The sequence below is a fragment of the Gobio gobio genome (assembly GCF_949357685.1).
Source record: "Gobio gobio genome assembly, chromosome: 13".
NCBI classification, from domain to species: domain Eukaryota; kingdom Metazoa; phylum Chordata; class Actinopteri; order Cypriniformes; family Gobionidae; genus Gobio; species Gobio gobio.
In genome coordinates, this window is record NC_137106.1 from 330,001 (window position 1) to 348,283 (window position 18,283).

The 18,283-nt window shown below is 60.2% G+C and overlaps 1 protein-coding gene across 1 annotated transcript in view; it reads right to left on the minus strand.

The window, feature by feature from the left end:
* The window catches only part of pole2 (polymerase (DNA directed), epsilon 2), a 50,781-nt gene that overhangs the window by 4,669 nt on the left and 27,829 nt on the right, over positions 1-18,283 (minus strand). Inside the window, exons 12-15 of the mRNA XM_079833515.1 lie at positions 17,476-17,565; positions 17,345-17,399; positions 16,799-16,858; positions 16,628-16,705 (exon numbers count right to left, since the gene is read on the minus strand). Coding sequence (XP_079689641.1) covers positions 16,628-16,705; positions 16,799-16,858; positions 17,345-17,399; positions 17,476-17,565 — 283 coding nt within the window. The remainder of the gene's footprint in view (positions 1-16,627; positions 16,706-16,798; positions 16,859-17,344; positions 17,400-17,475; positions 17,566-18,283) is intronic.

Here is an 18,283-nt window from a genome sequence, read left to right on the forward strand (position 1 = left end):
AACACTGACGGGTGACGCTGACCCTGACGGGTGACACTGACGGGTGACGCTGACCCTGACGGGTGACGCTGACCCTGACGGGTAACACTGACGGGTGACGCTGACCCTGACGGGTGACACTGACGGGTGACACTGACGGGTGACGCTGACCCTGACGGGTGACACTGACGGGTGACGCTGACCCTGACGGGTAACACTGACGGGTGACGCTGACCCTGACGGGTGACGCTGACCCTGACGGGTGACGCTGACCCTGACGGGTGACGCTGACCCTGACGGGTAACACTGACGAGTGACGCTGACCCTGACGGGTGACACTGACGGGTGACGCTGACCCTGACGGGTAACACTGACGGGTGACGCTGACCCTGACGGGTAACACTGACGGGTGACGCTGACCCTGACAGGTAACACTGACGGATAACACTGACAGGTAACACTGACGGGTGACGCTGACCCTGACGGGTAACACTGACGGGTGACGCTGACCCTGACGGGTAACACTGACGGGTAACACTGACGGGTAACACTGACGGGTGACGCTGACCCTGACGGGTAAGACTGACGGGTGACACTGACGGGTAACACTGACGGGTGACGCTGACGGGTGACGCTGACGGGTGACGCTGACCCTGACGGGTGACACTGACGGGTAACACTGACGGGTGACGCTGACCCTGACGGGTGACACTGACGGGTGACGCTGACCCTGACGGGTGACGCTGACCCTGACGGGTAACACTGACGGGTGACGCTGACCCTGACGGGTGACACTGACGGGTGACGCTGACCCTGACGGGTGACACTGACGGGTGACGCTGACCCTGACGGGTAACACTGACGGGTGACGCTGACCCTCACGGGTAACACTGACGGGTGACGCTGACCCTGACGGGTAACACTGACGGGTGACGCTGACCCTGACGGGTGACACTGACGGGTGACGCTGACCCTGACGAGTGACACTGACGGGTGACGCTGACCCTGACGAGTGACACTGACGGGTGACGCTGACCCTGACGGGTGACACTGACGGGTGACGCTGACCCTGACGGGTGACGCTGACCCTGACGGGTGACGCTGACCCTGACGGGTAACACTGACGGGTGACGCTGACCCTGACGGGTGACACTGACGGGTGACGCTGACCCTGACGAGTGACACTGACGGGTGACGCTGACCCTGACGGGTGACACTGACGAGTGACGCTGACCCTGACGGGTGACACTGACGGGTGACGCTGACCCTGACGAGTGACACTGACGGGTGACGCTGACCCTGACGGGTAACACTGACGGGTGACGCTGACCCTGACGAGTGACACTGACGGGTGACGCTGACCCTGACGGGTGACGCTGACCCTGACGGGTGACGCTGACCCTGACGGGTGACGCTGACCCTGACGGGTAACACTGACGGGTGACGCTGACCCTGACGGGTGACGCTGACCCTGACGGGTGACGCTGACCCTGACGGGTAACACTGACGAGTGACGCTGACCCTGACGGGTGACACTGACGGGTGACGCTGACCCTGACGGGTAACACTGACGGGTGACGCTGACCCTGACGGGTAACACTGACGGGTGACGCTGACCCTGATGGGTAACACTGACGGGTAACACTGACAGGTAACACTGACGGGTGACGCTGACCCTGACGGGTAACACTGACGGGTGACGCTGACCCTGACGGGTAACACTGACAGGTAACACTGACAGGTAACACTGACGGGTGACGCTGACCCTGACGGGTAACACTGACGGGTGACACTGACGGGTAACACTGACGGGTGACGCTGACGGGTGACGCTGACCCTGACGGGTGACACTGACGGGTAACACTGACGGGTGACGCTGACCCTGACGGGTGACACTGACGGGTGACGCTGACCCTGACGGGTGACGCTGACCCTGACGGGTAACACTGACGGGTGACGCTGACCCTGACGGGTGACACTGCCGGGTGACGCTGACCCTGACGGGTAACACTGACGGGTGACGCTGACCCTCACGGGTAACACTGACGGGTGACGCTGACCCTGACGGGTAACACTGACGGGTGACGCTGACCCTGACGGGTAACATTGACGGGTGACGCTGACCCTGACGAGTGACACTGACGGGTGACGCTGACCCTGACGGGTGACACTGACGGGTGACGCTGACCCTGACGAGTGACACTGACGAGTGACGCTGACCCTGACGGGTGACGCTGACCCTGACGGGTGACGCTGACCCTGACGGGTGACACTGACGGGTGACGCTGACCCTGACGGGTGACACTGACGGGTGACGCTGACCCTGACGGGTGACACTGACGGGTGACGCTGACCCTGACGGGTGACACTGACGGTTGACGCTGACCCTGACGAGTGACACTGACGGGTGACGCTGACCCTGACGGGTGACGCTGACCCTGACGGGTGACGCTGACGGGTGACGCTGACCCTGACGGATGACACTGACGGGTGACGCTGACCCTGACGGGTGACACTGACGGGTGACACTGACGGGTGACGCTGACCCTGACGGGTGACACTGACGGGTGACACTGACCCTGATGGGTGACACTGACGGGTGACGCTGACCCTGACGGGTGACGCTGACCCTGACGGGTGACACTGACGGGTGACGCTGACCCTGACGGGTGACACTGACGGGTGACCCTGACGGGTGACCCTGAAGGGTGACGCTGACCCTGACGGGTGACACTGACGGGTGACACTGACCCTGACGGGTGACACTGACGGGTGACGCTGACCCTGACAGGTGACACTGACGGTTGACGCTGACCCTGACGACTGACACTGACGGGTGACGCTGACCCTGACGGGTGACGCTGCCGGGTGACGCTGACCCTGACGGGTGACACTGACGGGTGACGCTGACCCTGACGGGTAACACTGACGGGTGACGCTGACCCTCACGGGTAACACTGACGGGTGACGCTGACCCTGACGGGTAACACTGACAGGTGACGCTGACCCTGACGGGTAACACTGACGGGTGACGCTGACCCTGACGAGTGACACTGACGGGTGACGCTGACCCTGACGGGTGACACTGACGGGTGACGCTGACCCTGACGAGTGACACTGACGAGTGACGCTGACCCTGACGGGTGACGCTGACCCTGACGGGTGACGCTGACCCTGACGGGTGACGCTGACCCTGACGGGTGACACTGACGGGTGACGCTGACCCTGACGGGTGACACTGACGGGTGACGCTGACCCTGACGGGTGACGCTGCCCCTGACGGGTGACACTGACGGGTGACGCTGACCCTGACGGGTGACGCTGACCCTGACGGGTGACGCTGACGGGTGACGCTGACCCTGACGGGTGACACTGACGGGTGACACTGACCCTGACGGGTGACACTGACGGGTGACGCTGACCCTGACGGGTAACACTGACGGGTTACGCTGACCCTGACGGGTAACACTGACGGGTGACACTGACAGGTAACACTGACGGGTGACGCTGACCCTGACGGGTGACACTGACGGGTAACACTGACGGGTGACGCTGACACTGACGGGTGACGCTGACCCTGACGGGTGACGCTGACCCTGACGGGTGACGCTGACCCTGACGGGTGACACTGACGGGTGACGCTGGCCCTGACGGGTGACACTGACGGGTGACGCTGACCCTGACGGGTAACACTGACGGGTGACGCTGACCCTGACGGGTAACACTGACGGGTGACGCTGACCCTGACGGGTGACACTGACGGGTGACGCTGACCCTGACGAGTGACACTGACGAGTGACGCTGACCCTGACGGGTGACGCTGACCCTGACGGGTGACACTGACGGGTGACGCTGACCCTGACGGGTGACACTGACGGGTGACGCTGACCCTGACGGGTGACACTGACGGGTGACGCTGACCCTGACGGGTGACACTGACGGTTGACGCTGACCCTGACGAGTGACACTGACGGGTGACGCTGACCCTGACGGGTGACGCTGACCCTGACGGGTGACGCTGACGGGTGACGCTGACCCTGACGGATGACACTGACGGGTGACGCTGACCCTGACGGGTGACACTGACGGGTGACACTGACGGGTGACACTGACGGGTGACGCTGACCCTGACGGGTGACACTGACGGGTGACACTGACCCTGACGGGTGACACTGACGGGTGACGCTGACCCTGACGGGTGACACTGACGGGTGACACTGACGGGTGACGCTGACCCTGACGGGTGACACTGACGGGTGACACTGACCCTGACGGGTGACACTGACGGGTGACGCTGACCCTGACGGGTGACACTGACGGGTGACGCTGACCCTGACGGGTGACACTGACGGGTGACGCTGACCCTGACGGGTGACACTGACGGGTGACCCTAACGGGTGACCCTGAAGGGTGACGCTGACCCTGACGGGTGACACTGACGGGTGACGCTGACCCTGACGGGTGACACTGACGGGTGACGCTGACCCTGACGGGTGACACTGACGGTTGACGCTGACCCTGTCGAGTGACACTGACGGGTGACGCTGACCCTGACGGGTGACGCTGACCCTGACGGGTGACGCTGACGGGTGACGCTGACCCTGACGGATGACACTGACGGGTGACGCTGACCCTGACGGGTGACACTGACGGGTGACGCTGACCCTGACGGGTGACACTGACGGGTGACACTGACCCTGACGGGTGACACTGAAGGGTGACGCTGACCCTGACGGGTGACACTGACGGGTGACGCTGACCCTGACGGGTGATACTGACGGGTGACACTGACGGGTGACGCTGACCCTGACGGGTGACACTGACGGGTGACGCTGACCCTGACGGGAGACTCTGACGGGTGACGCTGACCCTGACGGGTGACACTGACGGGTGACGCTGACCCTGACGGGTGACACTGACGGGTGACGCTGACCCTGACGGATGACCCTGACGGGTGACGCTGACCCTGACGGATGACACTGACGGGTGACGCTGACCCTGACGGGTGACACTGACGGGTGACACTGACGGGTGACGCTGACCCTGACGGGTGACACTGACGGGTGACACTGACCCTGACGGGTGACACTGAAGGGTGACGCTGACCCTGACGGGTGACACTGACGGGTGACGCTGACCCTGACGGGTGACGCTGACCCTGACGGGTGATACTGACGGGTGACACTGACGGGTGACACTGACCCTGACGGGTGACACTGACGGGTGACGCTGACCCTGACGGGTGACTCTGACGGGTGACGCTGACCCTGACGGGTGACACTGACGGGTGACGCTGACCCTGACGGGTGACACTGACGGGTGACGCTGACCCTGACGGGTGACCCTGACGGGTGACACTGACGGGTGACGCTGACCCTGACGGGTGACGCTGACCCTGACGGGTGACGCTGACCCTGACGGGTGACGCTGACGGGTGACGCCGACCCTGACGGGTGACTCTGACGGGTGACTCTGACGGGTGACTCTGACGGGTGACTCTGACGGGTGACTCTGACGGGTGACTCTGACGGGTGACTCTGACGGGTGACTCTGACGGGTGACTCTGACGGGTGACTCTGACGGGTGACTCTGACGGGTGACGCTGACGAGTGACGCTGACGAGTGACTCTGACCCTGACGGGTAACTCTGACGGGTGACGCTGACCCTGACGGGTAAATCTGACGAGTGACGCTGACCCTGACGGGTAACTCTGACGAGTGACGCTGACCCTGACGGGTAACTCTGACGGGTGACGCTGACCCTGACGGGTAACTCTGATGGGTGACGCTGACCCTGACGGGTAACTCTGACGGGTGACGCTGACCCTGACGGGTAACTGACGGGTGACGCTGACGGGTGACGCTGACCCTGACGGGTGACACTGACGGGTGACGCTGACGGGTGACGCTGACCCTGACGGGTGACACTGACGGGTGACGCTGACCCTGACGGGTGACACTGACGGGTGACCCTGACGGGTGACACTGACGGGTGACGCTGACCCTGACGGGTGACCCTGACGGGTGACCCTGACCCTGACGGGTGACACTGACGGGTGACGCTGACCCTGACGGGTGACGCTGACCCTGACGGGTGACTCTTACGGGTGACCCTGACGGGTAACTCTGACGGGTGACGCTGACCCTGACGAGTGACGCTGACCCTGACGGGTGACCCTGACGGGTGACGCTGACCCTGACGGGTAACACTGACGGGTGACGCTGACCCTGACGGGTAACACTGACGGGTGACGCTGACCCTGACGGGTAACACTGACGGGTAACACTGACAGGTAACACTGACGGGTAACACTGACGGGTAACACTGACGGGTAACACTGACCCTGACGGGTAACACTGACGGGTGACGCTGACCCTGACGGGTAACACTGACGGGTAACACTGACGGGTGACGCTGACCCTGACGGGTAACACTGACGGGTGACACTGACGGGTAACACTGACGGGTGACGCTGACCCTGACGGGTAACACTGACGGGTGACGCTGACCCTGACGGGTAACACTGACGGGTGACGCTGACCCTGACGGGTAACACTGACGGGTAACACTGACGGGTAACACTGACGGGTGACGCTGACCCTGACGGGTAACACTGACGGGTGACGCTGACCCTGATGGGTAACACTGACGGGTAACACTGACGGGTAACACTGACGGGTGACGCTGACCCTGACGGGTAACACTGACGGGTGACACTGACGGGTAACACTGACGGGTGACGCTGACCCTGTAGGGTGACACTGACGGGTAACACTGACGGGTGACGCTGACCCTGACGGGTGACACTGACGGGTGACGCTGACCCTGACGGGTGACGCTGACCCTGACGGGTAACACTGACGGGTGACGCTGACCCTGACGGGTGACACTGACGGGTGACGCTGACCCTGACGGGTGACACTGATGGGTGACGCTGACCCTGACGGGTAACACTGACGGGTGACGCTGACCCTGACGGGTAACACTGACGGGTGACGCTGACCCTGACGGGTAACACTGACGGGTGACGCTGACCCTGACGGGTAACACTGACGGGTGACGCTGACCCTGACGAGTGACACTGACGGGTGACGCTGACCCTGACGGGTGACACTGACGGGTGACGCTGACCCTGACGAGTGAAACTGACGAGTGACGCTGACCCTGACGGGTGACGCTGACCCTAACGGGTGACACTGACGGGTGACGCTGACCCTGACGGGTGACGCTGACCCTGACGGGTGACACTGACGGGTGACGCTGACCCTGACGGGTGACACTGACGGGTGACGCTGACCCTGACGGGTGACACTGACAGGTGACGCTGACCCTGACGGGTGACACTGACGGGTGACGCTGACCCTGACGGGTGACGCTGACCCTGACGGGTGACGCTGACGGGTGACGCTGACCCTGACGGATGACACTGACGGGTGACGCTGACCCTGACGGGTGACACTGACGGGTGACACTGACCCTGACGGGTGACACTGACGGGTGACGCTGACCCTGACGGGTGACACTGACGGGTGACGCTGACCCTGACGGGTGACCCTGACGGGTGACGCTGACCCTGACGGGTGACACTGACCCTGACGGGTGACACTGACGGGTGACGCTGACCCTGACGGGTGACGCTGACCCTGACGGGTGACACTGACGGGTGACGCTGACCCTGACGGGTGACACTGACGGGTGACGCTGACCCTGACGGGTGACACTGACGGGTGACGCTGACCCTGACGGGTGACGCTGACCCTGACGGGTGACGCTGACGGGTGACGCTGACCCTGACGGATGACACTGACGGGTGACGCTGACCCTGACGGGTGACACTGACGGGTGACGCTGACCCTGACGGGTGACACTGACGGGTGACGCTGACCCTGACGGGTGACCCTGACGGGTGACGCTGACCCTGACGGGTGACGCTGACCCTGACGGGTGACACTGACGGGTGACGCTGACCCTGACGGGTGACACTGACGGGCGACGCTGACCCTGACGGTTGACGCTGACCCTGACGGGTGACCCTGACGGGTGACACTGACGGGTGACGCTGACCCTGACGGGTGACGCTGACGGGTGACGCTGACGGGTGACGCTGACCCTGACGGGTGACACTGACGGGTGACGCTGACCCTGACGGGTGACACTGACGGGTGACGCTGACCCTGACGGGTGACGCTGACCCTGACGGGTGACACTGACGGGTGACGCTGACCCTGACGGGTGACGCTGACGGGTGACGCTGACCCTGACGGGTGACTCTGACGGGTGACTCTGACGGGTGACTCTGACAGGTGACTCTGACAGATGACTCTGACGGGTGACTGACGGGTGACTCTGACGGGTGACGCTGACGGGTGACGCTGACGGGTGACTCTGACGGGTGACTCTGACGGGTGACTGACGGGTGACTCTGACGGGTGACGCTGACGGGTGACGCTGACGGGTGACGCTGACGGGTGACGCTGACGAGTGACGCTGACCCTGACGGGTAACTCTGACGGGTGACGCTGACCCTGACGGGTAACTCTGACGGGTGACGCTGACCCTGACGGGTAACTCTGACGGGTGACGCTGACCCTGACGGGTAACTCTGACGGGTGACGCTGACCCTGACGGGTAACTCTGATGGGTGACGCTGACCCTGACGGGTAACTCTGACGGGTGACGCTGACGGGTGACGCTGACCCTGACGGGTGACGCTGACGGGTGACGCTGACGGGTGACGCTGACCCTGACGGGTGACGCTGACGGGTGACGCTGACCCTGACGGGTGACACTGACGGGTGACCCTGACGGGTGACACTGACGGGTGACGCTGACCCTGACGGGTGACGCTGACCCTGACGGGTGACACTGACGGGTGACGCTGACCCTGACGGGTGACCCTGACAGGTGACCCTGACCCTGACGGGTGACACTGACGGGTGACGCTGACCCTGACGGGTGACGCTGACCCTGACGGGTGACTCTGACGGGTGACCCTGACGGGTAACTCTGACGGGTGACGCTGACCCTGACGGGTGACGCTGACGGGTGACGCTGACCCTGACGGGTGACACTGACGGGTGACCCTGACGGGTGACACTGACGGGTGACGCTGACCCTGACGGGTGACGCTGACCCTGACGGGTGACACTGACGGGTGACGCTGACCCTGACGGGTGACCCTGACGGGTGACCCTGACCCTGACGGGTGACACTGACGGGTGACGCTGACCCTGACGGGTGACGCTGACCCTGACGGGTAACACTGACGGGTAACACTGACAGGTAACACTGACGGGTAACACTGACGGGTAACACTGACGGGTAACACTGACCCTGACGGGTAACACTGACGGGTGACGCTGACCCTGACGGGTAACACTGACGGGTAACACTGACGGGTGACGCTGACCCTGACGGGTAACACTGACGGGTGACACTGACGGGTAACACTGACGGGTGACGCTGACCCTGACGGGTAACACTGACGGGTGACGCTGACCCTGACGGGTAACACTGACGGGTGACGCTGACCCTGACGGGTAACACTGACGGGTAACACTGACGGGTAACACTGACGGGTGACGCTGACCCTGACGGGTAACACTGACGGGTGACGCTGACCCTGATGGGTAACACTGACGGGTAACACTGACGGGTAACACTGACGGGTGACGCTGACCCTGACGGGTAACACTGACGGGTGACACTGACGGGTAACACTGACGGGTGACGCTGACCCTGTAGGGTGACACTGACGGGTAACACTGACGGGTGACGCTGACCCTGACGGGTGACACTGACGGGTGACGCTGACCCTGACGGGTGACGCTGACCCTGACGGGTAACACTGACGGGTGACGCTGACCCTGACGGGTGACACTGACGGGTGACGCTGACCCTGACGGGTGACACTGATGGGTGACGCTGACCCTGACGGGTAACACTGACGGGTGACGCTGACCCTGACGGGTAACACTGACGGGTGACGCTGACCCTGACGGGTAACACTGACGGGTGACGCTGACCCTGACGAGTGACACTGACGGGTGACGCTGACCCTGACGGGTGACACTGACGGGTGACGCTGACCCTGACGAGTGAAACTGACGAGTGACGCTGACCCTGACGGGTGACGCTGACCCTAACGGGTGACACTGACGGGTGACGCTGACCCTGACGGGTGACACTGACGGGTGACGCTGACCCTGACGGGTGACACTGACGGGTGACGCTGACCCTGACGGGTGACACTGACGGGTGACGCTGACCCTGACGGGTGACACTGACAGGTGACGCTGACCCTGACGGGTGACACTGACGGGTGACGCTGACCCTGACGGGTGACGCTGACCCTGACGGGTGACGCTGACGGGTGACGCTGACCCTGACGGATGACACTGACGGGTGACGCTGACCCTGACGGGTGACACTGACGGGTGACACTGACCCTGACGGGTGACACTGACGGGTGACGCTGACCCTGACGGGTGACACTGACGGGTGACGCTGACCCTGACGGGTGACCCTGACGGGTGACGCTGACCCTGACGGGTGACACTGACCCTGACGGGTGACACTGACGGGTGACGCTGACCCTGACGGGTGACGCTGACCCTGACGGGTGACACTGACGGGTGACGCTGACCCTGACGGGTGACACTGACGGGTGACGCTGACCCTGACGGGTGACACTGACGGGTGACGCTGACCCTGACGGGTGACGCTGACCCTGACGGGTGACGCTGACGGGTGACGCTGACCCTGACGGATGACACTGACGGGTGACGCTGACCCTGACGGGTGACACTGACGGGTGACGCTGACCCTGACGGGTGACACTGACGGGTGACGCTGACCCTGACGGGTGACCCTGACGGGTGACGCTGACCCTGACGGGTGACGCTGACCCTGACGGGTGACACTGACGGGTGACGCTGACCCTGACGGGTGACACTGACGGGCGACGCTGACCCTGACGGTTGACGCTGACCCTGACGGGTGACCCTGACGGGTGACACTGACGGGTGACGCTGACCCTGACGGGTGACGCTGACCCTGACGGGTGACGCTGACGGGTGACGCTGACGGGTGACGCTGACCCTGACGGGTGACACTGACGGGTGACGCTGACCCTGACGGGTGACACTGACGGGTGACGCTGACCCTGACGGGTGACGCTGACCCTGACGGGTGACACTGACGGGTGACGCTGACCCTGACGGGTGACGCTGACGGGTGACGCTGACCCTGACGGGTGACTCTGACGGGTGACTCTGACGGGTGACTCTGACAGGTGACTCTGACAGATGACTCTGACGGGTGACTGACGGGTGACTCTGACGGGTGACGCTGACGGGTGACGCTGACGGGTGACTCTGACGGGTGACTCTGACGGGTGACTGACGGGTGACTCTGACGGGTGACGCTGACGGGTGACGCTGACGGGTGACGCTGACGGGTGACGCTGACGAGTGACGCTGACCCTGACGGGTAACTCTGACGGGTGACGCTGACCCTGACGGGTAACTCTGACGGGTGACGCTGACCCTGACGGGTAACTCTGACGGGTGACGCTGACCCTGACGGGTAACTCTGACGGGTGACGCTGACCCTGACGGGTAACTCTGATGGGTGACGCTGACCCTGACGGGTAACTCTGACGGGTGACGCTGACGGGTGACGCTGACCCTGACGGGTGACACTGACGGGTGACGCTGACGGGTGACGCTGACCCTGACGGGTGACGCTGACGGGTGACGCTGACCCTGACGGGTGACACTGACGGGTGACCCTGACGGGTGACACTGACGGGTGACGCTGACCCTGACGGGTGACGCTGACCCTGACGGGTGACACTGACGGGTGACGCTGACCCTGACGGGTGACCCTGACAGGTGACCCTGACCCTGACGGGTGACACTGACGGGTGACGCTGACCCTGACGGGTGACGCTGACCCTGACGGGTGACTCTGACGGGTGACCCTGACGGGTAACTCTGACGGGTGACGCTGACCCTGACGGGTGACGCTGACGGGTGACGCTGACCCTGACGGGTGACACTGACGGGTGACCCTGACGGGTGACACTGACGGGTGACGCTGACCCTGACGGGTGACGCTGACCCTGACGGGTGACACTGACGGGTGACGCTGACCCTGACGGGTGACCCTGACGGGTGACCCTGACCCTGACGGGTGACACTGACGGGTGACGCTGACCCTGACGGGTGACGCTGACCCTGACGGGTGACGCTGACGGGTGACCCTGACGGGTAACTCTGACGGGTGACGCTGACCCTGACGGGTGACGCTGACCCTGACGGGTGACGCTGACCCTGACGGGTGACTCTGACAGGTGACCCTGACGGGTAACTCTGACGGGTGACGCTGACCCTGACGGGTAACTCTGACGGGTGACGCTGACCCTGACGGGTAACTCTGACGGGTGACGCTGACCCTGACGGGTAACTCTGACGGGTGACGCTGACCCTGACGGGTAACTCTGACGGGTGACTCTGACCCTGACGGGTGACGCTGACCCTGACGGGTGACCCTGACGGGTGACCCTGACGGGTGACCCTGACGGGTGACTCTGACGGGTAACTCTGACGGGTGACTCTGACGGGTGACTCTGACCCTGACGGGTAACACTGACGGGTGACGCTGACCCTGACGGGTGACCCTGACGGGTGACCCTGACGGGTGACTCTGACGGGTGACTCTGACGGGTGACTCTGACGGGTGACTCTGACGCTGACGGGTGACTCTGACGGGTGACTCTGACCCTGACGGGTGACGCTGACCCTGACGGGTGACGCTGACGGGTGACGCTGACCCTGACGGGTAACGCTGACGGGTGACGCTGACCCTGACGGGTAACTCTGACGGGTGACTCTGACGGGTGACTCTGACCCTGACGGGTAACACTGACGGGTGACGCTGACCCTGACGGGTGACCCTGACGGGTGACCCTGACGGGTGACCCTGACGGGTGACTCTGACGGGTGACTCTGACCCTGACGGGTGACACTGACCCTGACGGGTAACTCTGACGGGTGACTCTGACGGGTGACTCTGACCCTGACGGGTAACACTGACGGGTGACGCTGACCCTGACGGGTGACCCTGACGGGTGACCCTGACGGGTGACTCTGACGCTGACGGGTGACTCTGACGGGTGACTCTGACGGGTGACTCTGACGGGTGACTCTGACGGGTGACTCTGACCCTGACGGGTGACGGGTAACTCTGACGGGTGACGCTGACCCTGACGGGTGACTCTGACGGGTGACTCTGACGGGTGACTCTGACGGGTGACTCTGACGGGTGACTCTGACGGGTGACTCTGACGGGGTGACGCTGACCCTGACGGGTAACTCTGACGGGTGACGCTGACCCTGACGGGTGACTCTGACGGGTGACTCTGACGGGTGACGCTGACCCTGACGGGTGACGCTGACGGGTGACGCTGACCCTGACGGGTGACGCTGACGGGTGACGCTGACCCTGACGGGTAACACTGACGGGTGACGCTGACCCTGACGGGTAACTCTGACGGGTGACTCTGACGGGTGACTCTGACCCTGACGGGTAACACTGACGGGTGACGCTGACCCTGACGGGTGACCCTGACGGGTGACCCTGACGGGTGACCCTGACGGGTGACTCTGACGGGTGACTCTGACGGGTGACTCTGACCCTGACGGGTGACACTGACCCTGACGGGTAACTCTGACGGGTGACTCTGACGGGTGACTCTGACCCTGACGGGTAACACTGACGGGTGACGCTGACCCTGACGGGTGACCCTGACGGGTGACTCTGACGGGTGACTCTGACGGGTGACTGACGGGTGACTCTGACCCTGACGGGTGACTCTGACGGGTGACTCTGACGGGTGACGCTGACCCTGACGAGTAACACTGACGGGTGACGCTGACCCTGACGGGTAACACTGACGGGTGACGCTGACCCTGGCGGGTAACTCTGACGGGTGACGCTGACCCTGACGGGTGACTCTGACGGGTGACGCTGACCCTGACGAGTAACACTGACGGGTGACGCTGACCCTGACGGGTAACACTGACGGGTGACGCTGACCCTGGCGGGTAACTCTGACGGGTGACGCTGACCCTGACGGGTAACTCTGACGGGTGACGCTGACTCTGACGGGTGACTCTGACGGGTGACTCTGACGGGTGACTCTGACGGGTGACTCTGACGGGTGACTGACGGGTGACTCTGACCCTGACGGGTAACACTGACGGGTGACGCTGACCCTGACGGGTAACTCTGACGGGTGACGCTGACCCTGACGGGTAACTCTGACGGGTGACGCTGACCCTGACGGGTAACTCTGACGGGTGACGCCGACCCTGACGGGTAACTCTGACGGGTGATGCCGACCCTGACGGGTAACTCTGACGGGTGACGCTGACGGGTGACGCTGACTCTGACGGGTAACTCTGACGGGTAACTCTGACGGGTAACTCTGACGGGTGACGCTGACCCTGACGGGTAACTCTGACGGGTGACTCTGACGGGTGACGCTGACCCTGACGGGTAACTCTGACGGGTGACGCTGACCCTGACGGGTAACTCTGACGGGTGACGCTGACCCTGACGGGTAACTCTGACGGGTGACGCTGACCCTGACGGGTAACTCTGACGGGTGACGCTGACCCTGACGGGTAACTCTGACGGGTGACGCTGACCCTGACGGGTAACTCTGACGGGTGACGCTGACCCTGACGGGTAACTCTGACGGGTGACGCTGACCCTGACGGGTAACTCTGACGGGTGACGCTGACCCTGACGGGTAACTCTGACGGGTGACTCTGACGGGTGACGCTGACCCTGACGGGTGACTCTGACCCTGACGGGTGACTCTGACGGGTGACGCTGACCCTGACGGGTGACTCTGACGGGTGACGCTGACCCTGACTGGTAACTCTGACGGGTGACGCTGACCCTGACGGGTAACTCTGACGGGTGACGCTGACGGGTAACGCTGACGGGTAACGCTGACGGGTAACGCTGACGGGTAACTCTGACGGGTAACTCTGACGGGTAACCCTGACGGGTAACTCTGACGGGTAACGCTGACGGGTAACGCTGACGGGTAACGCTGATTATACCTATTGCTTGCACATTATACTTCTCTATATATAAATATATATATATATTATGTTAACCACTTATTTTTAAGTCTACAGTTTATCTCACTTATCATATCCACTTACTTTATATTTTATATTTTAATTTTATTTTTTTATTTTTATCTTATTTCCTATTTTTATCTTACTTGATTTATTTATAACTCTACTTATGTTAATACTTTTATTCTAATTTTATTCTATTTCTATTTTAATTTCCCTTGTGTTCTTGTAACTGTTATTTGCACTGTCCATGGAGCGGACCTGTTTACATTTCACTGCCAGTTGTATATTGTGTATATAACTGTGTATGTGACAAATAAAACTCTTGAATCTTGAATCTTGACGGGTAACTCTGACGGGTAACTCTGACGGGTAACGCTGACGGGTAACGCTGACGGGTAACGCTGACGGGTAACGCTGACGGGTAACGCTGACGGGTAACGCTGACGGGTAACACTGACGGGTAACACTGACGGGTAACACTGACGGGTAACACTGATGGGTAACACTGACGGGTAACACTGACGGGTAACACTGACGGGTAACACTGACGGGTAACACTGATGGGTAACACTGATGGGTAACACTGATGGGTAACACTGACACTGATGGGTAACGCTGATGGGTAACGCTGATGGGTAACGCTGATGGGTAACGCTGATGGGTAACGCTGATGGGTAACGCTGATGGGTAACGCTGATGGGTAACGCTGATGGGTAACGCTGATGGGTAACACTGATGGGTAACACTGACGCTGATGGGTAACACTGATGGGTAACACTGATGCTGATGGGTAACACTGATGGGTAACACTGATGGGTAACACTGATGGGTAACACTGACGCTGATGGGTAACACTGACGCTGATGGGTAACGCTGATGGGTAACGCTGATGGGTAACGCTGATGGGTAACGCTGATGGGTAACGCTGATGGGTAACGCTGATGGGTAACGCTGATGGGTAACGCTGATGGGTGACGCTGATGGGTGACGCTGATGGGTGACGCTGATGGGTGACGCTGATGGGTGACGCTGATGGGTGACGCTGATGGGTGACGCTGATGGGTGACGCTGATGGGTAACACTGATGGGTAACACTGATGGGTAACACTGATGGGTAACACTGATGGGTAACACTGATGGGTAACACTGATGGGTAACACTGATGGGTAACACTGATGGGTAACACTGATGGGTAACACTGATGGGTAACACTAACGCTGATGGGTAACGCTGATGGGTAACGCTGATGGGTAACGCTGATGGGTAACGCTGATGGGTAACGCTGATGGGTAACGCTGATGGGTAACGCTGATGGGTAACGCTGATGGGTAACGCTGATGGGTAACACTGACGCTGATGGGTAACACTGATGGGTAACGCTGATGGGTAACACTGACGCTGATGGGTAACACTGATGGGTAACGCTGATGGGTAACACTGATGGGTAACACTGAGGAGTAAGGGTTAGGGTTAATGCTGTGTGTACCTGCAGGGGTTGGTGGTGAAGACGGAGAAGGGCACGCGCTGCCTGAACTCCTCAGTGATGTGCTCCGCCAATGGAGGCCTGTCATCAGAAAGAGACATTCATTCGTTCACAGAAGGCGACTGATTCAAACACAGCATGTGATGATGATGATGGAAGCGCTGGTCATTATACCGGGGTAACACTGTGCCGGGCCCAGGGTCTTCTGGTCCGGGGACGAACACAAAACGACTGCTGCAAAAACACATGGAAAGGGAATCAGTGAAGCCATTACAGCTCATGTGTGTGTCAGCAGGAAATAAAACCTCTGTATTAAGCTTTCATGTGTCAGTTTCAGGTTTAAAGGTGAAGTGTGTAATATTTAAGTGGATCCATTGACAGAAACACAATAACTCTGGTGTATAAAGACAAATTTCTTTGTCGAACACATCTTTGTCCTGTGTGGGCCACCATAGCTTCTCTATGAGCTCAGAAAGGGAGAGGTGAGCGGTGCAATTCACAACCTCACCACTAGATGCCACTAAACTCTACACCTTTAAAGGGTTAGTTCACCCAAAAATGAATAAATTCTGTCATTAACTCTCATGTCGTTCAACACTCGTTCATCTTCAGATCACAAATTAAGATATTTGGGTTGAAAATATTTTTTGCAGGCCGGTCGTTTTTGATTGGAAACACCAGAAGAGTTATATAGCAAAAGGGTTCATTAAAATGTCTTACCTGCTGTGAATGCTGGGAAATTCGCAGATCAGATCAGCAAGTGCTTTAAAGGAATCTGAGAACAACATCGTAGCATTATGAGCACGGGTTTCCTTTAAAACATGTGCAGCAGCTCTGAAGAGATGGCAAACCTCTGAGTGTTCGGAGCTGGTTCCTGCCATAGGGAGCGGAGGAGAAATTCCCACAGAAGATGAAGCAGGTGGGCGGCATGGCAGAGTATCCTGCAAAGATTCATTTCCATCAGTCATGAAGAGGTGAAGGGTTCAGCTACTCAAAGATCACGAGGGACGCGGAGCAGCTCTAACATCTCAGCTGAGATTCATAAGAGAAACGCCTGATCATCTATAAATATAGTTATGGTCCATGTTAACATCAGGGCTTGTTTCCCAAGGTGCACCTGTGCTGCAAAGTGGACAAATTTAGGAGCGCATTTAGAAACTTTAGGGGCATAACTGCATTTATAAAACACGGCCACAGATTCTGTTATTATGATCTCTGAGAGACTGTAGAGCTTCTGCTACTATTGTCAATTCAGTTTAATTCTGCTTTCATTTTAGTGAAGTGTCAGTAATTCTGTTGTTTAGTCTTTTTTTAATGTCTATTCTTTATGAATTATTTCAGTTTTACTTCGGTACATCAGGTTAATGAAGCTAAATAACTGTTTTTAATATTTTATTTTATGTCAGTTAACATTTATGTATTTCAAGTAAAGAGATGTTTGTATGGTTTTAGTGTTTGTTAGCTATAATAACACTAATGCTAGTGAAATCTATACATTTAATAATGTGCGTCAAATAATGATCTCAGTGTTTCCTGTGACGGGGCGTCCCACAGAAGATAGAAGAGTTCACTGTAAATTAAATAGAAATTAAAATCAAAGTTTGTGTAACCATGCCGTATAAATCACACACTGTTTGTGTAACCAGGTGGTGTAAATTA